The sequence below is a fragment of the Natator depressus genome, chromosome 5 (assembly GCF_965152275.1).
Source record: "Natator depressus isolate rNatDep1 chromosome 5, rNatDep2.hap1, whole genome shotgun sequence".
NCBI classification, from domain to species: Eukaryota; Metazoa; Chordata; order Testudines; family Cheloniidae; genus Natator; species Natator depressus.
The window spans coordinates 86528251-86555491 of record NC_134238.1 but is presented as its reverse complement, the minus strand read 5'-3'; the positions used below and the strand labels follow the sequence as shown (position 1 = coordinate 86555491).

Sequence of the window (27241 nt, the reverse complement as noted above, 5' to 3'; positions counted from 1 at the left end):
AAAGTAGTCAATCCATCTGAATCCTGTAGTAAAATTTTCACTCCTAGATTTTCAGGTACAGTAAGTCTGAGTCTCTCTTGTATTGCACGTTTTAGCAGCTGCACTGATGCAGCTGTGCTGATGTAAGCTCTCTAATGAAGCTGCTTTAAGCCAGGGGTAGGCAACCTATGGCACGCTTGCCAAAGGCGGCACGCGAGCTGATTTTCAGTGGCACTCACGCTGCCCAGGTCCTGGCCACCGGTCCGGGGGGGCTCTGCATTTTAATTTAATTTTAAATGAAGCTTCTTAAACATTTTAAAAACCTTATTTACTTTACATACAACAATAGTTCAGTTATATATTATAGACTTATAGAAGGAGACCGTCTAAAAATGTTAAAATGTATTACTGGCACATGAAACCTTAAATTAGAGTGAATAAATGAAGACTTCTGAAAGGTTGCCGACCTCTGCTCTAAGCTGATGGGAGAGAGCTCTCCCATCAGCTTAATTTCTCCAGCCCCCATGAGTGGTGGTAGCCATGTTGCTGGGAGACGCTCCTCCACTGACATAGAACTGTCCACACTGGCACTTAAATCGGCATAAATTATGTTGCTCAGGGAAGTGGCTAATTCACACTCCTGAATGACATAATTTATGTCGACTTAAGCTGTAGTGCAGCCATAACCTTTGGCCCTTGGGTCCCATTTTTGAGCTCTGCTACACCAATGTAAAATCTAGTGCAACCCTGAGAGCAGAATTTGGTCTTGGCTTTAGGAGGTGCTGAGCACAGGCAAGTGAGGAGAAAATTGAGCTGCACAGCCTGGGATTTTCAAAGGAGCTAACTCCTACTAAAACTTAATGGGAGCTGTGTGCCTAACTCCCTTGAGGCTTGTCTACATGGGGACATTTACAGGTATAATTGTATGGTTATAGTTATACTGTTATAACTCCCTATGTAGATGTGAAATAAGAGTGCCTTTCCAGTTTAGCTTATGTCACTTTGAAAGCAGTGTAACAAAACCATATTGAAGAAATGGAGCATAGCATATTTTTGGCAGTTTCAGCCCACAGGGAAATTCTTTTCAAAAGTTGCGATGACTTGATTTCTGAGCATGTGGTCCGAGGTAGTTTTTTATGTTTGAACTGCGTTTTTCAGGCTCCAGATCAGCCTGTCATTTCCAGGTGGACAACTCCTATTGGATGCCATATTTGTTTTTTGCCCTCAGGTCACTCCAAAGTTGCATATTTGAAATGTGATGTACAAAGGAAAATATAACATTTTAAATGTGCTTTACGATAACAATTTACCTAAGCTATAAAAACCAGAATCTTGCTTTTACTGATTTCTCCTCTGCGCCCCCCTCCCCCTTGGCAATACAAATTTTGTCTACCCTGGAACAATATGGAGACTGGGGAAGTAGTCAAATGATGTCATCACTAGAGACTGACAGCTGAGCAATTGAGGGAAAGGGATTTTTTGGGTGTTTTGTAAGAACCCATTTTGCCGTGCATTACTCCTGTGGCAGTCACTCTAAAAAAGAAGCAACTGGATAGCATTATTCCATTGAAACACTTCCATTTTAGTAAAGGCTATTGCACATTTGTGGTAGAGGTTAGACGGATACACTTTGAAAAAATCTGTCTTATAAGGAGGAGGAATTGGACCTGCTCCCAAAGTGTATTAGTAATAATTGAATATATTTTAAGTGTATTTGTTCTCTGTGTATATTTGTGGTTTCATAGTAGTCAAAAACCCAAAAATGTATTAAACAATTTCAAAGGAAAACCACAACATTAAATTTTGCTGTATCATATCAGTATGTATAGAAACCTAAGGCGTATTTAGTAAAATACACAGGAGACTATTTCAATGAGCATTTAGTTAAAATGATACTAAATTCCTTTTCCAGGCAGTTGTCTGCATCAGGGAACCACAATTTAGGATCCATACACATTTATTCTCTCCTCACTGAATGAGGGGTTCACATAGAGAATAGGTCTCATAAGCAGTAGTCAAGGTTTCACATATGAACTCCCTACATGATGACGGTGCTGTAAAATAAATCTCATCAAAGCTTGTAAATAAAAATAAATTGGGTACACTACGGTTTTCTTCTGCAAAACATTTTTCCTTCTTTTCCCAAATGTGTAAGAAGCCTTCAACTAGCCGGCTCTTCATTTTGAGTCTTCATCATCTGTATCCTTTTTTCCAGCCTCTCCTTCCATTCAGTTCTGAGTCTAAGACAGGAAACATAAACACTGGTATCACCAAAAAGACTCCAGTCTTGCATATCTCTGGGCTTTGAGAGATACCACCAAACGCATCTTTCTAACATTTTCCACCACTGCTACCATTGGTGCTGCTCCACCAGCAGTAGCAACAGTGGGAGATCTACCAAACCCTGCGCGTCTGGAGTGTCTTCGAGCATAATGCCCCTGGGATGACATGATGAGGAAACCTAACCTGAGCTTTGGGGCTCAGTCATCTCTGGTTTTCATCTCTCCTGGCTTGACAAAGCTACTTTGTGAGGTCATCCCTTAATTCTCAAGGTTGGCTGCTGCCACCTCCTGGACAACCTCTTACAGTACTTTCTTGGTTTCCTCTGGCACTACTAGATTGAAAGCAAAGGAGAGACTGTGTATGGTTAAATCTACAAGATTCTTGCCAGGAGCAATACTTCTTATTTGTTGACCAGATAGGTTAGGCGAGAGATTGGAGTTCATTTCTAGTGCAGTAGTACCTAAAGGCCCCAAAAAGGATCAAGGCACTGTACTAGGCACTGCACAGATTCATAGTAAGAGTTCCTGGCCCAAAGAGCGAATAGACAAGACAGACAAAAGATGGGAGAAATTTTACAGGTGGGGAGCTGAGGATGCAGAAATTAAGGGACTTGCCTGAGGTTACAGTGTAAATCTAAGGCAGACCCAGGAACTGAACTTAGCTCAGCTCTCACACATCCTAAGCCAGGGCACTAACTGCAACACCATCCATCCTTCCTTCCTCTTCTGTTGGATTTTAAATTTTTTTCAAAAAAAAAAAGGGAAAGGGTGGGTGAATTTTGAACGCTTCCTTTATTTGGGACCAGCTTGTGTGAAAAGGTGCTTCTTCACTAGGGGAAAAAAAAAGAAAAGGCGTGTTCTTTACTTCGGGGTAACCAACACAAGGTAAGATCCTCTGAAGACAAGGCAGTTTATAGTTTTCACAGGTTAGCAGGCTGAGGTAAAGACTAGAGGGGAGCTTAGGGTGTGCCTTGGCCTGCTGACACATGTTGAAACTACAGCTGCCTTGTTTTAATTAGGGATTGACCGTGGGTTAGTTACATTAGCTACTCTGAGTTAAGAACACACATTTTTTCATAGCGAACACAAGGCTAGAAAGGCTAAATGATCTAAGGCCAGATTCTCTACTGTGGTTGAGCTGAGGCTCCACACAGCACCAGACAGTGAGGGAGAAAGGTAGCATTAGTGGCTTGAGCAGGTCCCAAGAATAAACTACTCTCTCTCGTCTTTATGAGATGGCCATTGAGGTCATGGTTGAGGCACACAGTGGGAGGGGCAGCGCATGAAGCTTTGTTGTTGTATATTATACAGAGAACCCATATTTCCTGGGCTGTCATTCTGGCATCTATGGCATGCACTAAATGTATTTATTTATTATTTTTTTAAAGGATTACAATACCAACCCACAGAAGCAAGCACCCCTTCCCCCACCCCCCTGCAACTTACTTTGGCAGAGCACTTCTCTGTTGACGTTCTTTTTCAATTTGCAGATGCTTAGTTTGTTTTTCAATTGTCTTTTCCCAGAAATCTGTTAGTTCCTCAGTTTCACATCCAAACACTTCAAAGCGCACATATTGACTATTCATTTTCTGTAAAGGAGAAAACCCAAATGACCAGTTACCAGTCCTCTTCTATTTTGCTGTCTGGAATATGGTGCTACTGCAGCATGCTTTAGATCTTTACACTGAATTCACATGCAGTCTTTTTACCATGGAAGCAAAAGAAGAACTTAATGGGAATGAATCATGCTTCTGCTTTGTCATTCAGAAAGCTGGCACTTGAGGTATATGCTGTTCTACAGTAATTATGATTCCTAATTGTTCATCTTAAAGTGCCTTTGGTAAAATATCTTTCACCTCCATATAATTGTGGTTGTGACCTTTTAGCGCACAATTCGGGATAAAGTTACTGCACTCACTTTAGCATAATGATGAAAACTTTTTGTGTGTGCAGTGCTCATAAGTTAAAGAGATAAATGTAAAAGTAACTGACATTTGTAAGATTTTTCCAAGGTTTCTCTGAAAGTAAATTGCCAACAGGCTAATTACCAGTTCATGTTAACACCTGCGTTAATGAGTAAACCCATTTCTGGCAAGTATGTTCTCATAGTATCTTTACACTTCCACAAGATGTAGGCAAGCATGTCTCTATTTGACTATTTAATTATTTATACAAAGATAATAGAAACGTCCCCCAAAGTTCCACAGGCCAAAGACTTTACAGTGAAATTAATAGCACTCTTAATAGCTTAGTCTTTCATTCCACCTTATTTCCACTGATTGTAGTTGATATTGATACATTTTGTAGTGTTGTAACAAAGGGTGTTAGTGACTTGCACATTTGGGGTTAACAGGGTGAAACTCTCCAGAGGAAGAGTTAAGGGTGTCAGGCAGTAACCATACTCAATCGTTAAGGGTATTGTGTGGGTTAAAGCACTTTCAGTGTAGTTATTATTCCTTCCAGAGCTTTTATATTGCAAATCAAGTGCACAAAAGGAGGGTTAAGGGTTCACCTTTCTGGCCAGGGATGTTCTTGGTAAGAGTTTTGGGCTAGGGGTGTTTCTGTTCTTGAGGGCTAAGTGTTAAGCATGAGTTTTGCAGTGAGATTGGAGGGAGGTAGCTGCTTCTGGGGCTGGAGCAGAGCCTCAGCTAGGGTTTATGCAAAAGACAGTTGCCTTTGTGCGGTGTGTTGCCATCTTAGTTCAAGGAAACAGGATGGTGTGTACATTTTGTAAGGAAACAAATTCCCTAGAAAATACCTGACTCCACAATTTCTGCTACAAATGGGAAACTGACCTGTCGGAGTCAAAATCTGCTACTGCTTGGCAAAGGGGAACAATAACAACTGAGGTGAGTGAAAACCTTCCCCCAACCTGATGGAATGAATCGAAGTAGCCCTTCAGGGGGAGCCTCATGAAGTGTTCCTTGTTGTAGGCCCTGATCCTGCAATTGTCTGTGTGAGGGCATACCTCTGTGCCTACCCAAAGTGCCATTAACATAAGTGGGGCTGTGCAGGCCCAGGCATGTGATTAAGTGCAATCATCAATGGGAGCACTGGGGTCTGAATCAACAAAATAAAACAGATATAACTTGGCAACACATCTGGGCCCTGAATATGGAAGGTATTGGATCATGTACCCATGCTTAAGGTTACATACAGAAATAAGTGCCTTCCTGGATAGGCCCCGTAGAATAAGACAATGCCATTTTTGCATAGTCTTTACTGTTTTGTTAACATAATTATCCTGTAAATCACAACATATATTGGGGGGGTTACATGCTTTGTTGCTTCTGCTGGCCATGCTCCTGGCATCCGTTCATGATCCCAACGTGTTCCCTGTGTTCCATTCTCCTGTCCCCATCTATTTCAGGGACTTGCTGCAACTCCCCGCAATCACCTCCCTGGTAGGGTCTCTGTGTGCCCCCCAGTTTCTTTCCTCCCATACCAGAGTCCCGCATTCTTTTCCCTATTGCAGTGACTCTGTGCGCCTCCCTTCCCCATACCAACATCCCCCACCAGGGTTCCCCAGTTTCCTCCACTAATGGTTCTGTGTACCCCTGCACAGCAGGGTCCCCCATTCTCCACGCCATACCAGAGGCTCTGTTCCTCTCCATTCCCTTCTCCCCCCACACCAGGGTCCTTCATTTTCACAGCATGTCAGGGATTCTGATCCCCTCCAATCCCCCTTATGCCCACACCAGGGTCCCCCATTCTCTAGTCTACACCATGTCAAGGGTGCTGTGTGTCTCTCCTCCTCCACTGCCCCCATCAAGGTCCCACATTTTCCTCACCATACCTAGAGCTCTGTTTTCCTCTATTGCTCTCTGCCCATTCCTGCTATGATCCTCCATTCTCTGCAACATGCCAGGGAAGCCCTGTGTTTCTTCTTCCCTCACCCCAGACTGCCTTTCTTTCTCCCAAATTGGAAGGAAGGGGTGGATGGCTGGTGCCATCTTTCTTCCCACTTGGCGCAGGCTGAGGAGGCAGGACATTAGGAAGGAAGATGGAATGAATGAAGCCTTCTCTCTCTTCTCCCTCTGGCTGCCCCTGCAAGCTAAGAATCTACCTCATCGCTCCCCAGCAGGTCTACACTGAAAAGTTACATTGGCATAGCTATGTCTCTCGGGGTGTGAAAAATCCACACTCTGAGCGGCGTGCCTAAGCCAACTTAACCCTCAATGTAGACAGTGCTAGGTTTATGGAAGAATTCTGTCTACCTAGCTACTGCCTCTCAGGGAGGTGGATTACCTACAGCAATGGGAAAGCCCCTCCTGTCACTGTATGGAGCGTCTACACAGAAGTGCTACAGTACAGTGGCAAAGCTGCAGCAGTGTTTTAAGTGTAGACATAACCTCAGTGTGTCAACATGTTAAACTCTCCTGAGATATGAACAGGGGAAATGTTATGCTGCAAGGGGTTAATGAGTGCCATCAAGAGATGACAGGAGCTCTACGTGTCCCCCTTTTCTCTCTTTTGGCATTCTGATTGCCCTCCAAATCAAGAGGTTCTGGCCACTGATGTCTAGAACGTTCCCTGAAATTTTGGAATAGGTCAGATGTGGCATTCAAAAGTTATGGCACAACAGACAAATTCCATCAAGTTGAGTGCAGGGCCTCGCAAGCTTGGCCAACTGTTACAAGTGGTACATTCCTGTGCTTATAGAGACTAGGAGGGTTCTTTTAGTCGTATTCCTGCAGCATTGTGAGGTTGGCATTGGCTCTGCCAGTAGGATAAGTCTGTACAGCAGCTGGGAGGGTAGACTGATATGTATTAGCTCTGCTTGAGCTAATGTACTAAAAACAGCAGTATGGGTGTGGCCATGGTGGCATATGCAGCAGCATGGGTTACCTGCACGAGCACAAACCCACCTGACCTCCTGAATACTGTTGCTTTGGCCACGTTGCTATTTTTCTCATGCTTTTCTTTTGCTCAGGCATGTTGTGGGGGGTACCAATACAAAGCACCAGTTTGCCAGTATAGTTTGCATCCATGCTAGGAGCATTTTGCTGCCTAGTATAGTATACTGGTATTCCTATACCAGTAAAGCACTCCTAATGTAGACATAGCGTGAGACCAGGTCTACATTACAAAGTTTTGCCAGTATAGCTATATTGGTCAGGAGTGTGGAGAAATCTGCATCCCTGACGGACATATCTATGCCAGCAAAAAAAACCAACCAAGTAACCTCTGTGTGAACACAACTATATTGGCAAAAGAGCACTTTTTCCATTATAGCTTATGTCATCTGGGAAGGTGGTTTCACTATACCGTCAAAAGATTGCCTTATGACGGTATATAAGCTGCATCTCCCCTGGAGGCTCTGCTGGTATATCTGTCCCGGTACGGCCATGTCTACACTACCACATATGTTGGCAAAACTTAGTTGCTCAGGGTGTGAAAAACACACATCCCTGAGCGACATATATTTTGCTGGCATAAGTGGTAGTATGTGTTGCGCTATGTCGGTGGGAGAGCTTCTCCCACCTACATAGCTACCACCACCCGTTGTGGGTGGTTTTATTATGTTGACGGGACAGCTCTCTCCCGTCAGCAAAGATCAGCTACACGTGCGATCTTACAGTGGCGCAGCTGCATTGTTACCACTGTGCTGCTTTAAGCTCACTAGTGTAGACATGGCCTATAGCTGTATCAGCAAAACCTTTCTAGTATAGACACAGCCTGAGACAAAGAGAGAATGAGAAACTCTACTGACCACCAATAATGGCATGGGGGAATGAGACAGCAGGTTATTCATTCTGAAGTTGAGTTCTTGTTGAACTTGTACTAGAGACTGTAAAATGGCTACAGTAGGCCCCGGTATTGAAGGGATAGAGTTCTATTGGTTTTTCCATTAATCAGTACAGCATTTACCTTTATTTTTCTCAGAAATGGGGAAGGTTAAAGATTATACAGGATGCAAAATTGCAAAAGCCCATGAATTATTTAAAAAAATCAAAACAAAGCCATCTTAATTGAATATAGTTTGTCTCTTTTATTACATTTCTTTCTGATAGTCATCTTGTACCTTCAAGGCAGTTTACATTCAACATCAGCTTGAGAAATAAATTTGGGGACAAATTTTATAAAATAATAATCTCTCTCTCTCAATGGGACTATTAACGGGTTAATAGCAATGCTTCTGCGCCCCATGTTACAGCTAGAAAATGTCATTATTTCCAAAAATATCCCTTTGTAGTCTTCATTAAGCATGGAACAGGTTTTAGATTATACTTATACATCCTGCTTTCCAAATGATGTGGTTTTGCATGAAAATGTCATTACAACCATCTTCCACAACATTTAATTTTTCACAAGTATGTAGGGTTTTTATGCCTTGTCTGAATTTGTAGCAATTATTTGTAATTTATTTTAATCAGAGCTGCAGAGAGCTAGTAAAATAGTCCTTATAGGCTTGCTTGGAAAAGCTTGAAGAAATTGCTGCCATTCACCTGCCAGGCATGGTATGAAAACCAAAGCTGGGAGCTTGTAATGTTTATATAATTCTATTTAGAGATTCAGTTGTTTTATGAGAAAATGTGACACATATTACAAAGAGACTAGGAGCTCAGAACAAAAACAGCCTCTTTGAAGGGATTGTTTTCTTTACTTTTTGAGATTTTGCTGTGACTTTGGGTTCTTCTTGGGTTTCTGAGTTTGAAAACCCCCTTATTTGCCAACCCATTTCCCCTGAATTATTGGGGCTCTTCATTTTGAGTCTGATTTTCAGAAAGACTTCACTATGGTAGTCACTTTTCTGAAGGTGACATGTTGAGCAAGTAAATCTGATAGGTATATGTGTGCTGGCATTTGTATTTGGGATTAATTGCAGGTATAATTGTATGCTGCAAGAAAATTATTTCTTGATTAAAAGTTATGGCCAAAAACATTTTGGTTGCTTTTGAAAATCTCCTTATTTCTTTTTTTGTTTCATGTGTCAATGTGTCAATGAAAAAAATTACTTCTTTCTAGTTTTCTCTAAGCACAGCAGAATGTTACAAATGTAGGAATATATCACAGCATTTACCAATTTGAATCAGACTAATCGTCCTTCTAGTCCAGTATTCTGTTTCTGAGAATGACCAGTATCAGGTTCTTAAAAAAAGGGAAAAAGAAAAAGAGCCCGTAAGCAAGCAATTAGGAGTATTTTTCCATAGGGGACATTATTTCCTAACTTCCTCAGATGTGGGCTTATAGCCTGAAGCATAAGGGTTTATAGTTCTTCCTTATTCTTATAAATTCCTGATTAATATAGCCGTGAATGTTCTTACTGTCCATTCATTATTTGAATCCTGCTGAGCTATTGGTCTCAATTATACCTTGGGGCAATGGGTTCCAAAGGCTAAATGTGACTCATAGAAAAAAAGTATTTCCTTTTATCTGTTATAACTATCCTGCCTTTCAGTTTTATTGACTGTCTTCTTGCTCCTGATGTAAATGATGATTTTTGTTTGTTCCTAACCATTAAAAGAACAAGAAAAGGAGTACTTGTGGCACCTTAGAGACTAACCAGTTTATTTGAGCATGAGCTTTCGTGAGCTACAGCTCACTTCATCGGATGCATAGCATATCGTGGAAACTGCAGAAGACATTATATACACACAGAGACCATGAAACAAAACTTCCTCCCACCCCACTGTCCCGCTGCTAACAGCTTATCTAAAGTGATCATCAAGGAAGGCCATTTCCAGCACAAATCCAGGTTTTCTCACCCTTCCCCCCCCCCCCCCACACACACAGACACACATACAAACTCACTCTCCTGCTGGTAATAGCCCATCCCTCTTTGAAACCTCTCTTTATAATGCGCATGATAATCAAGGTGGGTCATTTCCAGCACTAATCCAGGTTTTCTCACCACCCTCCCCCCCCCACACACACACCCCCCTCCAAAAACCACACACACAAACTCACTCTCCTGCTGGCAATAGCTCACCTTACAATGTGCACAGCAATAATCCAAGTTTAACCAGAACGTCTTGGGGGGGGGGGGGTTTGTAGGAAAAAAACAAGGGGAGATAGGCTACCTTGCATAATGACTTAGCCACTCCCAGTCTCTATTCAAGCCCAAATTAATAGTATCCAATTTGCAAATGAATTCCAATTCAGCAGTTTCTCGCTGGAGTCTGGATTTGAAGTTTTTTTGCTTTAAGATAGCGACCCTCATGTCTGTGATTGCGTGACCAGAGAGATTGAAGTGTTCTCCGACTGGTTTATGAATGTTATAATTCTTAACATCTGATTTGTGTCCATTTATTCTTTTACGTAGAGACTGTCCAGTTTGACCAATTTACATGGCAGAGGGGCATTGCTGGCACATGATGGCATATATCACATTGGTGGATGTGCAGGTGAACGAGCCTCTGATAGTGTGGCTGATGTTGTTAGGCCCTGTGATGGTGTTCCCTGAATAGATATGTGGGCACAGTTGGCAACGGGCTTTGTTGCAAGGATAGGTTCCTGGGTTAGTGGTTCTGTTGTGTGGTATGTGGTTGTTGGTGAGTATTCGCTTCAGGTTGGGGGGCTGTCTGTAGGCAAGGACTGGCCTTTCTCCCAAGATTTGTGAGAGTGTTGGGTCATCCTTCAGGATAGGTTGTAGATCCTTAATAATGCGTTGGAGGGGTTTTAGTTGGGGGCTGAAGGTGATGGCTAGTGGCGTTCTGTTATTTTCTTTGTTGGGCCTGTCCTGTAGTAGGTGACTTCTGGGAACTCTTCTGGCTCTATCAATCTGTTTCTTCACTTCCGCAGGTGGGTATTGTAGTTGTAAGAATGCTTGATAGAGATCTTGTAGGTGTTTGTCTCTGTCTGAGGGGTTGGAGCAAATGCGGTTGTATCGCAGAGCTTGGCTGTAGACGATGGATCGTGTGGTGTGGTCAGGGTGAAAGCTGGAGGCATGTAGGTAGGAATAGCGGTCAGTAGGTTTCCGGTATAGGGTGGTGTTGATGTGACCATCGTTTATTAGCACTGTAGTGTCCAGGAAGTGGATCTCATGTGTGGACTGGACCAGGCTGAGGTTGATGGTGGGATGGAAATTGTTGAAATCATGGTGGAATTCCTCAAGGGCTTCTTTTCCATGGGTCCAGATGATGAAGATGTCATCAATATAGCGCAAGTAAAGTAGGGGCGTTAGGGGATGAGAGCTGAGGAAGCGTTGTTCTAAATCAGCCATAAAAATGTTGGCATACTGTGGGGCCATGCGAGTACCCATAGCAGTGCCGCTGATCTGAAGGTATACATTGTCCCCAAATGTAAAATAGTTATGGGTAAGGACAAAGTCACAAAGTTCAGCCACCAGGTTAGCCGTGACATTATCGGGGATAGTGTTCTTGATGGCTTGTAGTCCATCTTTGTGTGGAATGTTGGTGTAGAGGGCTTCTATATCCATAGTGGCCAGGATGGTGTTATCAGGAAGATCACCAATGGATTGTAGTTTCCTCAGGAAGTCAGTGGTGTCTCGAAGGTAGCTGGGAGTGCTGGTAGCGTAGGGCCTGAGGAGTGAGTCTACATAGCCGGACAATCCTGCTGTCAGGGTGCCAATGCCCGAATATTTCCAAAATACCTCTGAACAACATAATGATCCACAGAGGCCTGCCTACCAACATTACAAAAAGAAGGATTCTAGGTGGACTCCTCCTGAAGGTCGAAACAGCAGACTGGACTTCTACATAGAGTGCTTCCGCCGACGTGCACGGGCTGAAATTGTGGAAAAGCAGCATCACTTGCCCCATAACCTCAGCCGTGCAGAACACAATGCCATCCACAGCCTCAGAAACAACTCTGACATCATAATCAAAAAGGCTGACAAAGGAGGTGCTGTTGTCATCATGAATAGGTCGGAATATGAACAAGAGGCTGCTCGGCAGCTCTCCAACACCACTTTCTACAAGCCATTACCCTCTGATCCCACTGAGAGTTACCAAAAGCATCTACAGCATTTGCTCAAGAAACTTCCTGAAAAAGCACAAGATCAAATCCGCACAGACACACCCCTGGAATCCCGACCTGGGATATTCTATCTACTACCCAAGATCCATAAACCTGGAAATCCTGGACGCCCCATCATCTCAGGCATTGGCACCCTGACAGCAGGATTGTCCGGCTATGTAGACTCACTCCTCAGGCCCTACGCTACCAGCACTCCCAGCTACCTTCGAGACACCACTGACTTCCTGAGGAAACTACAATCCATTGGTGATCTTCCTGATAACACCATCCTGGCCACTATGGATGTAGAAGCCCTCTACACCAACATTCCACACAAAGATGGACTACAAGCCATCAAGAACACTATCCCCGATAATGTCACGGCTAACCTGGTGGCTGAACTTTGTGACTTTGTCCTTACCCATAACTATTTTACATTTGGGGACAATGTATACCTTCAGATCAGCGGCACTGCTATGGGTACTCGCATGGCCCCACAGTATGCCAACATTTTTATGGCTGATTTAGAACAACGCTTCCTCAGCTCTCGTCCCCTAACGCCCCTACTTTACTTGCGCTATATTGATGACATCTTCATCATCTGGACCCATGGAAAAGAAGCCCTTGAGGAATTCCACCATGATTTCAACAATTTCCATCCCACCATCAACCTCAGCCTGGTCCAGTCCACACATGAGATCCACTTCCTGGACACTACAGTGCTAATAAACGATGGTCACATCAACACCACCCTATACCGGAAACCTACTGACTGCTATTCCTACCTACATGCCTCCAGCTTTCACCCTGACCACACCACACGATCCATCGTCTACAGCCAAGCTCTGCGATACAACCGCATTTGCTCCAACCCCTCAGACAGAGACAAACACCTACAAGATCTCTATCAAGCATTCTTACAACTACAATACCCACCTGCGGAAGTGAAGAAACAGATTGATAGAGCCAGAAGAGTTCCCAGAAGTCACCTACTACAGGACAGGCCTAACAAAGAAAATAACAGAACGCCACTAGCCGTCACCTTCAGCCCCCAACTAAAACCCCTCCAACGCATTATTAAGGATCTACAACCTATCCTGAAGGATGACCCAACACTCTCACAAATCTTGGGAGAAAGGCCAGTCCTTGCCTACAGACAGCCCCCCAACCTGAAGCGAATACTCACCAACAACCACATACCACACAACAGAACCACTAACCCAGGAACCTATCCTTGCAACAAAGCCCGTTGCCAACTGTGCCCACATATCTATTCAGGGAACACCATCACAGGGCCTAACAACATCAGCCACACTATCAGAGGCTCGTTCACCTGCACATCCACCAATGTGATATATGCCATCATGTGCCAGCAATGCCCCTCTGCCATGTACATTGGTCAAACTGGACAGTCTCTACGTAAAAGAATAAATGGACACAAATCAGATGTTAAGAATTATAACATTCACAAACCAGTCGGAGAACACTTCAATCTCTCTGGTCACGCAATCACAGACATGAGGGTCGCTATCTTAAAGCAAAAAAACTTCAAATCCAGACTCCAGCGAGAAACTGCTGAATTGGAATTCATTTGCAAATTGGATACTATTAATTTGGACTTGAATAGAGACTGGGAGTGGCTAAGTCATTATGCAAGGTAGCCTATCTCCCCTTGTTTTTTTCCTACAACCCCCCCCCCCCAAGACGTTCTGGTTAAACTTGGATTATTGCTGTGCACATTGTAAGGTGAGCTATTGCCAGCAGGAGAGTGAGTTTGTGTGTGTGGTTTTTGGAGGGGTGTGTGTGTGTGTGGGGGGAGGGTGGTGAGAAAACCTGGATTAGTGCTGGAAATGACCCACCTTGATTATCATGCGCATTATAAAGAGAGGTTTCAAAGAGGGATGGGCTATTACCAGCAGGAGAGTGAGTTTGTATGTGTGTCTGTGTGTGTGTGTGTGGGGGGGGAAGGGTGAGAAAACCTGGATTTGTGCTGGAAATGGCCTTCCTTGATGATCACTTTAGATAAGCTGTTAGCAGCAGGACAGTGGGGTGGGAGGAAGTTTTGTTTCATGGTCTCTGTGTGTATATAATGTCTTCTGCAGTTTCCACGATATGCTATGCATCCGATGAAGTGAGCTGTAGCTCACGAAAGCTCATGCTCAAATAAACTGGTTAGTCTCTAAGGTGCCACAAGTACTCCTTTTCTTTTTCTTTTTACGAATACAGACTAACACGGCTGTTACTCTGAAACCTGTCATTAAAAGAACCAAACTATATGTTGAAATAACACCTTGTAAGCTATCAAAAGAAGGGGTTCTGCGTTAGTCTTCACTGTTAAGTCACCTGATATTCTGTGCAGAAATACTGGGAAGAATTTTAGAATAGTCTGGAGTCTGAAGTGCTGTTAATGTGCTATATGCTACATTTGGATCATGACACTTTTCTGTGTGTATGAGTCTTTTTAAGATGGGTTCACTTGCTCAGGTAAAATAAGAACTGGCCTATCCTGTCACTCATATCAAGCTTTTTATTATATGTTCAAATGTGGATTAATTTGCGGTTAGGCTTTTTCCCCCATTCTTGTAGCTGGACAAACCTAGAATCTGGCTCAGTGCTGCTTGGGCATTGCGGCTCTGCAGCCCCACCTATGCAGGACACAGTCTGGCCCTATAAAAGGGTTATTCGCCGCCCTTCTTAACACCAGAGCTTTGAAAATTTAGCACATGAATATTCAGTAGTTTTTGAAAACTGAATCTTCCTACCTGTTTCAAATTCCAGTGCTTTTACTGTTTGCCTCAATTAACACACATGCTTACAGGATTCCTGCCCCAAACCTTCCAGAATGATTGACCTCTTTTTCTTCTTGGTCCTTCACATGCTCATGTACCTGAATTCAGCTGCACAATGGGATACCCTGGCTATGCCACCTGCTAATCTCTGGCCTGTCCCAGAATGCTGCCCCTGTGCCAGGGGCTTCTGCAAGGATCTGCATCTACCTGAGAAGCCCTCTATGGGTATGTCTACACAGCAAAGAAAAACTTGCAGCTGGTCCGTGCCAGCCGACTCTGGCTCACAGGGCTGGTCTGCAGGGCTGTTTCATTGCTGTGTAGTAGACTTCTGGGCTTGGGCTGGAGCCTGAGCTCTGGGGCCCTGCGCCTCTGCATGGTCCTAGAGCAGGGGTGGGCAAAATTTTTGGCCTGAGGGCCACATCCGGTTTCCAAAATTGTATGGAGGGCCGGTTAGGGGAAGCTGTGCCTCCCCAAACAGCCAGGCATGGCCTGGCCCCCGCCTCCTATCCAACCCCCCCCCCCCGTTTCTCGCCCCCTGACAGCTCCCCTAGGACTTCTGCCCCATTCACCCCCCCCCCGGACTCCTACCCCATCCACCACCCCCTGCTCCTTGTCCCCTGACCACCCCCAAATCCCCCACCCCTGACTGCCCCCTGCCACCCCATCCAACCCCCCCCCCCGACTGCCCCCGCAGGACCTCTGTCCCATCCAACCTCCCTGTTTCCTGCCCTCTGACTGCCCAGACCCCTAGCCACACCCCGACACCCTGCCCACCACCCCCAACTCCCCGGCCCTCTATCCAACGCCCCCCGCCCCCTTACCGTGGTGCCTGGAGCACCGGTGGCTGGCGGGGCTACAGCCGCATCGCCCAGAGCACCAGGTCAGGCCGCGGCTCTGCAACTGCACTTCCTGGCCGTCCAGAGCCTTGCGCCGGTGACGCGGCGCGCTGAGGCTGCATGGGAGGGGGGAACAGCAGGGAAGGGGCTGGGGACTAGCCTCCCGGGCCAGGAGCTCAGGGGCCAGGCAGGAGAGTCCTGCAGGCCGGATGTGGCCCAGAGGCCGTAGTTTGCCCACTTCTGTCCTAGAGCCTGGCCCCAGGCTGAGCCTGGGAGTCTACACAGCAATGAAACAGCCCTGTAGCCCAAGCTGCTCAAGCCTGAGTTGCCTAGCATGGGCCAGGCATGGGAGTCTAGTTGCTGTGTCAATTCTATTCACTCAGCAGGGGGACCTTAACCCTGCCCTCTTTTCCCTTTATGCCAGCAAAGACAAATTGGGCCCGTGTTCCATACAAAATCTATTTCCATTTTAAAAAATCTTGTTTAACACAGTAAACATAAAAGAGCTTCTCAGATAAAGGAGAGGGGAGAGGTGAAAATAGGGGAGAAGAACCGGGGAGAAGTGAGATGCTGACTTTGATCAGGGGAGAAGTGAGATGCTGACTTTGAAGTGGACACTGAACACAGCTTGAACTCAGGAACTCTGCATGTACTGAAACGTGTACAGTAACACTCTAATGTTTTGTTAAAGTATTTAAAGAGCTCGAAGTAGCCCTCTTGTAAATCTCAGGAGTTAGGACTGACCTGAGCTGGCCTGCCATAACTGCAATAGTTCTGACTGAAAGAGATTTAATTTTAAGCCTCTGGTGACAATCCTTCCAAAGGACAATGAGAAACTCACTCACAGGCAATCATTTTTGACATAGCCCTGGCTGAAAACAAGCTGAACCAAAACTGACGGCTCCCAAATGAAAGAAATAGCTGGAATGACTTTTGAAGGGGTTTTTCCTACACAAGATTAATATGATTGCTTATTTTTAGATTTAATCATATTAGAGTTCATTGATTATTTTTAGATTTAATTTGCAAAGGTATACCTCCCAGGGTAGGAAAACTATGTTACTGACCGTGCTATTTGGAAACACTAGTAATGTTATTGGGACTAACAAGTGGAATACAAGAGGAGTTAAATAGTGACACCTTGACTTTTCTGTAAGTGGAAGATCAATAGCTAGAGGCTGGAACTCACTGATTCTATGAAACACAGTTACCATTAGCAGAAAAATACCTTTCCATATAAGGAATTGGAACTCAAGTTCCTTTATTAGAAAAGAGTAGATACAAAGGGGCTTCACTAGCACAGATGGAAAGTTGATATCCAGGGATACAACTCAACATTTTACAAGATTTTTAAATCCATCATGTTTTAGTATAAGTATACTCACCTGCAGGGGTCACAAAGACATTTTTCCTTCATGTATAAATCACAGTACAGTTGTCTAGGGCAATGGTTCTCAAACTTTTTTTTCTGTGGACCACTTGAAAATTGCTGAGGGTCTTGGTGGACCGCTTAATGATCTTTCCAAATGTTTGTACCGTTAGCTAACTATTGTAAAGTGCTTTGGATAAAAGTGCTATACAAAGAAACCTTAATAATAATTAATTTTTTTTTGTTCTACAAATGAAAGCACACAACTCATATTTTAATATCGGTAGTCTTACCTTTCTAATGAGATAGATGTGCCCTCTCTCCCCTGCCATAGCAGCTCCCGAGTTGGGGCTGGGAAGAAGGGGGTTTCCTGTGCTGCGGCAGCCACAAAGCTGGGCTGGGAAGGAGCGGGGTCTCTCCCCAACAGCCTTGGAGCTGGGGAAAGTCACCTTTTTCTCTGGCCACCACAGTCCTACACGTCCCAAATTCCCTCCCACCCCCTCTTCTCACTCCCCTGCCACCTACCCTCTATTCCCCCCAAGGCCACCACCTCACCTTACATGTGCATCTTCTCCAGGGTCCAGGCACCTAATTAGTGGAGCCATGCCTGTGTGGCTCTACTAATTAGGTGGGTGGTCCTTCATTCTCTTGTGTGCGGCCACCCAGGCATGCACCTTAGGGGGAACTATCCGCGGACCACCTGAATGGAGCTTGCAGACCACTGGTGGTCCACGGACCACAGTTTGAGAACCTCTGGTCTAGAGCAATTGATGGGTCATTGCCTTCCTCTGAGGCATCAGGTATTAAGCACTACTGGGGACAAGAGTGGTCCAGATTCTGCTTTCCCTTATACCAGCATAAATCCCAAGTTGTTTTCTGCCAGAATTGGGAAATGACTAAACCCAAGCAAGACTTAATTTATGTATGTTGCATAGATGGTATTACAAATCCGGTGCTGCTAAGGCCATTGGACCCTGCAATACCTCATGCTCTTCTTGCTAACTTCAGGTGAATGTCTTCTCTGTAGCAAGGCCTCAACTTCCTGAGTGTTGTTACAGGGAAAAGGCCTATTATTTTTCTTTCGTTATTATTTGTGTGACCATACAAAACATAGGAGACCTAGTCATGGACTGTGCTAGGTACTATACAAGCACAGAACAAAAAGAGTTAGCTGCCCTCAATCTAAGCATAAGACATGAGGCAATAGATGGAGACAGACAGACAGAAGGGGAGTACAAGGCAACAATGAGACCCTATTGGTGAGGGTGTTAGGCTGTGGTCTCTGCACACCAGCAGCCTAGCCGTTGTCAATTTTTTTGGCAGGTGTCCTGGCAAAAGAGAGTTTATGAGGGACTGGAAAGGCCAAGAGACTGGGCATGATGGAGGGGGCTGATGGCAATGTTGAAGGAGATGGTCGGAGAGGGAGAACTCTGCAACAAAGAGATCAGAGACAATTTAAATAATATAATGATATAAATAATAGAAGAAAAATAAAAAACAATGGTTGTGATAAGATCTCTGAGAGTTCATGTCTCAGAAACTGAGAGAATGCTATACAAAGAAAGAGATCCTGTTGGAATGTATTGTAATGATATATTTAAGTGTTTTGGTTCCTTGCAGACCAGTACAGAGTGTACTAAAAGTATTTACAGTCATCACTAGTACTGCACACTATCTGCTGTTTTCTCATTGCTGTAACAAATCTTTCTATATTGGTCATATCCAGATCGCTACTGCCAATTCATTCTACCTGGGGTTTCTAGGTATTATTCATCTCCTGCTATAAAATTCCAATTGTGTATTCATATTCCCTTACATGTAGTTTGCTTAGCAAGTGCACTTCATAATATAGATATGCTGGATAAATACAGAAATTGCACAGCAGAGAGGTCTGGGTAATATATATATAATGTCATTGTTGACATTTGACTAAAATACTAGGAACTCTGTTTACAGGTTAGACAATAAGACTGGTAATTAGGATGTGTTCCCCCCACCCCCCGTTTTTATTATTGGCTCTGCCACTGACTTCCTCATTTGCAAAATAGGGGTGGCAATTCTTATCTCAGATGCATGTTTGAGGATTCATTTTAGATCCCATCGATATGCAAAGAATTATTGTATTACGAGATCTGAAATACCAGTTTCCATTACGGTTTTAAATCTCAGTTTGGTTTTCAGATCCTGGACAAAAATCTGTATGTGGGAAGAAAAGTAGTTGTAAGGATAAAACAGAAAATGTTCCCTATTTAAGGGGGGAGGGCGGGGGACGGGAAGTTGTACAGTAAATATTTCCAGACATTGTCCTATTAAAATTCGTGTTGGAAAAGCTGCAACAATTTTACGGGTTTAAGGAAATGTACCAATGTTTGCCGACATATCAAGAGTTTTATCTGTAAATTCTGGGGTGCATAGTAATTGGAGCTAGTTGAAAATTTTCCATGGGAATATTTTTATGTTGCAAAATGATGATTTGTTGAAACAGAGTAATTTCAGGGGAATGTGTTGATTTTTTGACATTTTCCCTTTTAAAAAATGTTTTGAAACAAAACACTTCAAAGAGGTCAAAATATGCTCTTTCAACGTATTCAGAACAGGACATGTTGATTTTTTATTTTGAAATGACTTCTCATTTTAAAATGTATTATATTTTATATATTTTAATAATAATAATAATAATTAATAAACAGATCACAATTGAAACAAAACATTTCAAATTTTTCAATATTCAGTGAATTGAGTCCAAACACAATTTTTTGGAATATTTCGGCTCACAAACATTTATGACTTTTTGTCCTGAACTGGGATGAAACAAAATCTTGAAATCTCAAATTTTTTTGTGGCATGAAAAATCCATTTTCCAGCCAGCTCTATCAGTCATTACATTGTGGGGCCAAAATATAGGAACACAGAGAATTGGTCTGATTTTTGGGAGGCTTCATGAGAAAGGAAGGAGTGGCTAGTTATGGAGTTTTGGCTAGCTGCATGCTGGGGAGCTGCAGAGTGTGGTCAGGATTTGTCCACCATCAGTCGTGTGGCTAGAAGCTATGAGGAATATATTTTCCAAACAGGATGACTTTCAATGAAATAAAATACACCACCTTTAGAATCACTGGTACCTGGACTCTCATCATTACAGGGCAATTGCATTGCACATCCTATCCCCCAATGTTATTCAGAAAATCAATAATATTGGGGTCTTCCTGAAACCACAATACTAGAACTTATTTTGGGGATTTAATGGGATGTCGGCTTAGAAACCCAAATGTGTATCTATATTGCAGTGTATCTCTGTAGTTAAAGAGAAGGTGGTTTTTATGTATGTATTTTGGATAAGCACAATTTTTCATTTAGACCCAAGAATCATCAAGTACTTAGATAAGAGTAGCATGGTTCAGTGTAGCACTGTCTACAGACATCAGTGAAAGAATAGAACTCTGGATTGTTTTATTCCCTTGCACACATCTATTCTCCCTTCTACACTTGACAGAATTCGAGGTATGCAGTGTTGTAGCCATGTTGGTCCCAGAATATTAGACAGACAGGGTGACTTGAGCGAGGTAATATTTGAAGTATATGTTCTCTTTCCTATCTGTGGCCAGTGTAAATCCCAAGGGAGTCAAGGAGAGTTTTCTGTGCACAAGAACTTCAGGATCAGAACCATGTTTGAGTATGACTCTGACTCATTTTAATGGGAGCTACCTGCATACATCAAGAGAATAGACACTGAAACATTCATGTTAGAAGGAAACATTTGCATACCAGTATCACACAACACTCTAAAGTTTGCCAGTCCTTCCTGTTAACAGCACCACTTTTAGACTTTTGTTTTCTGCAAAATATTGATCACTCTGTCCCATTTGCCAGAATCGGAACATGCTGATTCTTGGCAGACCTCCCTAAAACACAGCACAGACTAGTTTTCCTGAGACATTTTCTCACATAATAGCACTGTGTGAAATAAATCTGGAATAATGCAAGGCTACTGGCAGCTGACTCATGTACTATGATATCTGTAATGCTGCTATTATGGTTAATCTCTGGAGAGTGGAGACTACTCCGTCTAAGACAGCAGCATCAATGCTTTTATAATGTCATGTACTGAAGGGTTTTTTCAGTTATCCTTGTCCTCAGTTGGCCTCATTTTCTCTGTCCTCCCCTGCCAAAGGTCAAAAACATTTAGGGCCTGCATGTGGGACCCTTACACTGAGATGAGCACTTTCGGGTGTAGACCCATTGACTTCAATAAGACTACTTATGTGCATGAGCACTTACACAAGAGTAGCACATCAGAGCATGTTTGAATGACTACCCTTTTCTGAGCTATTCGTCACTCTGTCCATCTATTATTGACTTTCTTTTAATGGTCCACATTTAAAGCAGTTGTAGTTTGTTTTCTTGATCAAGTATTGTCTGTAGTACATGAGTTTTTCCCCATCCATCCCATTTGAAACCTGATCCTGTGAATTGCTAAATTCAGGGCTCTTGGTAAATAGCATAAATTATTGTCTATGAAAACTTATGTTAAGATCCTAAATGATGATTGTTGAGTGGGAGAGCTTGATGCTGTGGCATCAAGGAAGACAACAGATCCTGTCTGCAGCTCATGTTCTTCATCAGATGAGAGAATTTTGACACAGCATACCAGACAGGAGAGAGGTCCACTCTCAGGTTTGGGTGTCTATTTTTTTTTAAAAAAAATCTTCCATCTAATGGATAATGATTGAAAGTCTTTGCAGAAGGAGTGTGTGTAACCCCAGCTGCCATTTGGCACACCAATCTATAATATACAGAGACACCCATTGGTGTTTTGTCCAGTGCTGTGCCAAGGGACTTCATCCTAAAATATATTTTCTCTGTCAATACTTCTAATCTTTTCCAGAATGCTGTTAAACTGGGCACCATTCCCTGGCTTGCCTCACACCTTGACCTTTATTTGAATATACTTCAAATAAGAATTAAAGTTAGAGAAGGTACTCACCTCTTGCGACATTAAGATGATGAAATGTATTATGAAAAACAAATCCTTACTTACCTTGGAGATGGATTCTTCCTGCAATAAATCCTCTGTGTGACACAAACCAGTGATGAATATTGCAACTGCAGCCCTGGCTTCTACAGTGCGACAGGGCAGCAATGAAATCCATCCCTCAGTACTTTTTATTTGAAGTGGGGGTAACATAAATCCTTCATCGTATCAAGGCTATTTTGAACAGAACTAGTAGAGAGATAAGATCAGCCTCATTTAATGAACTTTGCAGCCCCCTGCCTGAGATGACCATGAAACACAGGCCCCTTGAGAGCATGCCTCCCTCCCACTCTGGCAGATACCACAGAGAGCATGACTTGGCAAGAGCTAGGAATTATTCTTTAAAATACACCCTGATATTATCCATTCTAATATTCGTTCTGTGAAGCTTGAAAAATTCCATATGACCATCTTGGCTGTAATGGTGTCTGGGATGGTGCGACAAATCACACTTGGTTTTGCATTAGAGGGTGACTTGTAGAAGTATGCTGTTCTTTTGAGCTGCTGATCTAAGGATGTGTGCTTGATTATGACATATCACACAGTCTGTTCTCTCAAGACGATAGTCACAGGAGTCTGTTCTGTTAATGTTAGCTGCCAAAAGGTATTATACTGGCACTAGTTTCATCATTTGGAGTTGTTATAACTCTATTATAGATGATCGCTTGAATTCTTATATTTCATTTTCAGAGAAAATATTTCGTACATGTGTTTAATGACAGATGTAGACCCCAATCTCAGTTTTCATTGTATCCATCTATATTGCTAATATACCATATGTGACACTTAGCTTAAGTGGTATTTATAACGTCACTGATTACTTTAACCTTCCTTTGCTGTCACATTTCAAACTCCAAGCAGCTAAAGCCACAGGCAGTATTTTTAGGTCTGTGCTTTTGTAGTTCAGAGTTTAAAAGGTTTTTACTGTAGCTAGCCTTGTAGCCAAACTCCATAAATATAAAAAAGTTGATCAAAACCCTAATTGCTGTAACCTTTTTTTATAGAGCACCATTTCAATGTATTCCAAATAGATTGATCTGTTAAATATTTAAAGCAGTTTTTAATGTACGTTTTTTTTTCCCTCTAGAGTACAGGCCCTTTAAAAATAAAACTCATATTGTTATAAAGAGCCATAGAGATCTAGTCTCAGTATGTGTGTGTACACGTGTGTGTATAGTAACTCCCAGGAAAATGACCTATAAACAGCAAAGTTACTATAAGCTGTAAGTTCATGATCCTGCAGACATGCATGTAGTTAAAGTTAAGCATATGTTCAAGTGCTTGCGGGATCGGGCCTAACTCAGCAAAGACTGATCTGGCAATACTATTTCTTTTTAGAAAATAGTCAGTAACGTCTTTGGAAATCACAAGCAAATATTACACACACATACTCTACCTCTGTGTGTGTGTGTATTATAATATTATAACCAGATGCAAGATTACTTTGACTGCTTTTTTCTGTTATTGACCTTAATTACATCTACACAAAAAAACAACCAGTTGGTTCACCTGAATCCGTTTTAAAATTGCTTGAGTGCCAGTGTACACAAGGCACTGCTGGCAGTATCTAAAATGGGTTGGAATGTTTTTTAACTTGTCTGAGGTGTAGACGAAGCCTTACATGTGGTGAAAATTATTTTGGTTATATCAGTCTTTGTTCACTCCATTAGCATATCTCCATGAAGCAGTACACCATAAACTGTTAGTACGTTGCTCCCCTTCTGTGGCTCAGAAATATACTGTAAACACCTGCTTAGTGCCATTAACATGGACCTCTGTAGAATCCACAAAATGTTTCCTGACTACAAAGAACAAATCTCTGGAGAGGCTGAGGTTTTATTTATCTGTAGCTATCAAATTCTGCCTCTGTGTTCAGAGCACGTACTGCCACTTATGAGGGTTGTGGAATTTAAAGGCAAAATGTTTAAGTCGTCTCCCACATTTATGTGAGCGGTCTCGCTGATCAGGACCTTCATTTCCAATCTGGCCATCTTCTGCCATTAAGTTTTAGTGCATGTTTGTAAGAGATTTCAAGGATCCAACATAAAGGGAACCAACAAAAAGAAACAGAGATTGTATGAAAGCTAGAGGAGCTTGTCATCAGAGCAAGCTTCTCATATTCTTTTTTCTAAATGCTGAATCAAGTAGAAAAATACCTGAAGGTGTTTCTGGATGTGCAAGTTTTTAAAGACCATCGATTCTGCCACACTGGGGGACCTTCTTCTTCATTCACCAGTTTTTGGAATCTACATGATTTTAATTCTGCTCCCTTTTGGCTGATACTTTAATACTCAGAAGGAAAGGTGGCCTGCTCATTAGTATCAGAGCAGCAGTGGCTCTGTGAGTTCTCCCCACACCTCTTGATCTCCAGAATGAAACTGTCAACCAGAGAGGTTCTGAGGGCCAGATTAGGTTAGGCACCTTTCAAGAAAGTGAGGTGCCTAACCTGCTTAGGCACTTTTGTAAATCCCACTAGGTGCCTAAACAGCATTGCAAATTTGGCCTTGCAAGCTTTCAGGCTAAAGCACCTCTAACTGCTCATCTGAGAGAGGACCTACTCCACATTAGAACATCAGAGAAGGGACTCCCTGAAGATGTGGAGTGAAATCCCCCAAAGTTCTCCCTGAGAGGCCACTTACTACGTCTGTAGTCAGAAGGCTAGATTCTTCTCGGGTACACCTGTGTAGCCACATTCACTTTAGCTGTGTTACACTGATTTACACCTCTATGAGATGTACATGGACAAACCAAGCCAACTTTGAAGTTTCTAGCTTGTTGGAGATAGCACAAAATACCCAATCACATTATATTGGGAAAAGCGCTTTTTTAATGCTTGAAGAATTCAATGGCTTAACCCATTCCACTCAAAAAACATAATTTCACTCTTGGGTTGAGCATCAGCACGGACAATTTTATCCCAATAGGAACTTTGTTTAAAAAAAAAAGAAAGTGATAAACAACTGAAAAATGAGAATGAAACTGGAATTCATCTTTAACTTCAGTGGGTGCCAGCACCTCCCACCAAAATACTTTATCATTTCATAAGATTTTTAATCTAGGCCCATTATAGATGGCACACAAATCACAAATCCAGCGCTAAACTATAGGCGCCATGTCACACCTTTTTTTTCTTTTAATACCTTTTATAGGGAAATCTCAAGGTCAGTAAGGCAGCAGATTGGAGAGTTGGCATGTTTCATTAGCTGACTGCAACTTCTTATTGACACCAGTTATATGACATATGAAACATTTATAGAGGTCACTTAGTGTTTATTGCAGTCATAATACTGCTTCTGTGACACAGACTGGTAAAATTACATATGGAAGGTCCATTCTGTTGTTTTGCTGGCACCTTGCAGCAACACTGTGGGTGTCTGCCTGATACTTTTCCATTATTAATTCCATTTCCAGGAGTTTATAACTTTCAGCTGTTTCAGTTGCAACTGGCTAAAATTTACCACACAGAGCTGGTTTCAAAGACTCTGAAGAAGGTGTAATTTATGTGTCTTTCAGTTAGCCTGGCTCCTTGAACTATGGGGGGGGGAGTGGGAATTCCTTTATGAAGGGAGGGGGCAGGAGCAGTTGGTATCTCCTGTCCTCAGGAGATATCAACCAGGTAGAGGCAGTTTTACAGTCTGCGCCGGCAGATACTTGTCATCAGATGCTTCCAAAGGGATGCATGAAATCAGTTGTCTTTGTGTTGTCTTTTTCAGCTTCAGCCTCTCTAGTGCCAGAGACTCAGCATGAAATTCACTAGGAATTTTGCTATGGCTATTGATTTTTCACGGAAAGTGCTCAGATACTACGATGATGGGCAGCAGTATAAAACCTGAGGATAGTCAAAGTTGTTAGAATGATTTTTCATCTTCATTTAATTTCTGACAAATGTTAAGTGCACAGATATCTGTGAAAGAGGGTGAATGTTGGTGTGTTGTTTTTCTTAAATGCAAACCAAGACTTCACTGGAGATTAGCTCATGAAGTCTTGGTTTGGGGGAAAATAGACATAAATCATCATTATGCTTTGTTTATGAATGGCAAAAATCTCGCCCACCCATAGTATTGGTTATGGATTCTTTGGGCCAGATTCTAAGGTGCGGTATTCAAGTGGGCATTGCTGCTTAAACTCTAATGGAACTTGCACTTGGGCCCAACATTAAAATCTGGCTAAACGACCATTTTGACCAGCCTCAGTAGGTTCACCCCAATTCAACGGGGATCCTTCATCATAGAAGCTTGTACACACGCAGCGGCCAGTTGCTGGCTTAGCAGGGGAAGGGGACATGGATGGGACATCCTGAAAGTGCATTGATTCATGGCTGCTGTTTTGGCCCTTGAGATCATTTGCAGTTGACATAAATCTGAGCAGCCTGAACTGCTCTAACTGGTGGACAGACCTCACACAAAATAGACTCAGGACCAGAAGAGCATAATGCCACCTTTGCGCTTCCGATACACTCCTTCTGACTTGCATTATATGAAGTTCAGCTGGACCCTAGGATCTGACCCACTGTGACTCTAAAGCAAAATGGGCTAACTCAGGGGGCAGATAAACATGATTTTAAATCCTGCATGAATCTAGCAATAAAAAGAAATGTAAGATGTGAATGGTTTTCATCAGCATGTTGTCACCATAAACAATGAGATAGAAACTGACCATAAAGCTTTAGAAGCTATCATTAAAAAAGCCTTTGAATGGAACAGACTTCAGAGTACAAAGATTGTTTTTGAGATTACAAAAAGTACCAGGCACATGTCAAGTAAAACATTAGTTGAGGCAGATTAAAATCTCATATTTACCAGAAAACTGAGAGTCTCCTGTAACATTGTACAGAAACATAATGAATATACTCACTGAAAAAACCTACAGATCCCAGCTGATCAAACTGCAGGAACTGATACATGGATTGTTTTGAGGATGCAGAATTGCAAGTCTGAAACAGGATACTTGAGGGATGGACGTAGGCAAGAGATAGATCTCATCCTGAGCTCATCTTTCCTTTTCCTGTGTGGGTGGAGCGGTTTCTGGGAGTTAGT

General features: G+C 42.8%; 1 protein-coding gene across 2 annotated transcripts; it reads right to left on the bottom strand.

Moving 5' to 3' along the window:
* Positions 1-1999: 1999 nt before the first annotated feature.
* LOC141987623 (protein FAM240B-like) lies at positions 2000-22343 on the bottom strand. Of its 2 annotated transcripts, none has more exons than XM_074953132.1 (3): positions 9286-9351; positions 3708-3850; positions 2000-2219 (listed from the first exon to the last, which is right to left on the bottom strand). In XM_074953132.1, exons 2-3 carry the CDS (start codon positions 3845-3847, stop codon positions 2141-2143), a joined length of 219 nt encoding a protein of 72 aa, XP_074809233.1. In that variant the 5' UTR covers positions 3848-3850; positions 9286-9351; the 3' UTR covers positions 2000-2140. The 2 variants fall into 2 exon arrangements, with proteins under 2 accessions (XP_074809233.1, XP_074809232.1); XM_074953131.1 differs by lacking the exon at positions 9286-9351 and adding an exon at positions 22212-22343 and having other exon boundaries at positions 2001-2219.
* Between the last annotated feature and the right edge of the window lie 4898 nt (positions 22344-27241).

Bases quoted from the DNA above. Each gene is read 5' to 3' on its own strand.
- LOC141987623 (XM_074953131.1), bottom strand. From the start codon at position 3,847: ATGAATAGTCAATATGTGCGCTTTGAAGTGTTTGGATGTGAAACTGAG. The intron at 2,220-3,707 runs GTAAGTTGCAGG...TTCCTGTCTTAG, and splicing joins CAGAGAAGTGCTCTGCCAAA to ACTCAGAACTGAATGGAAGG.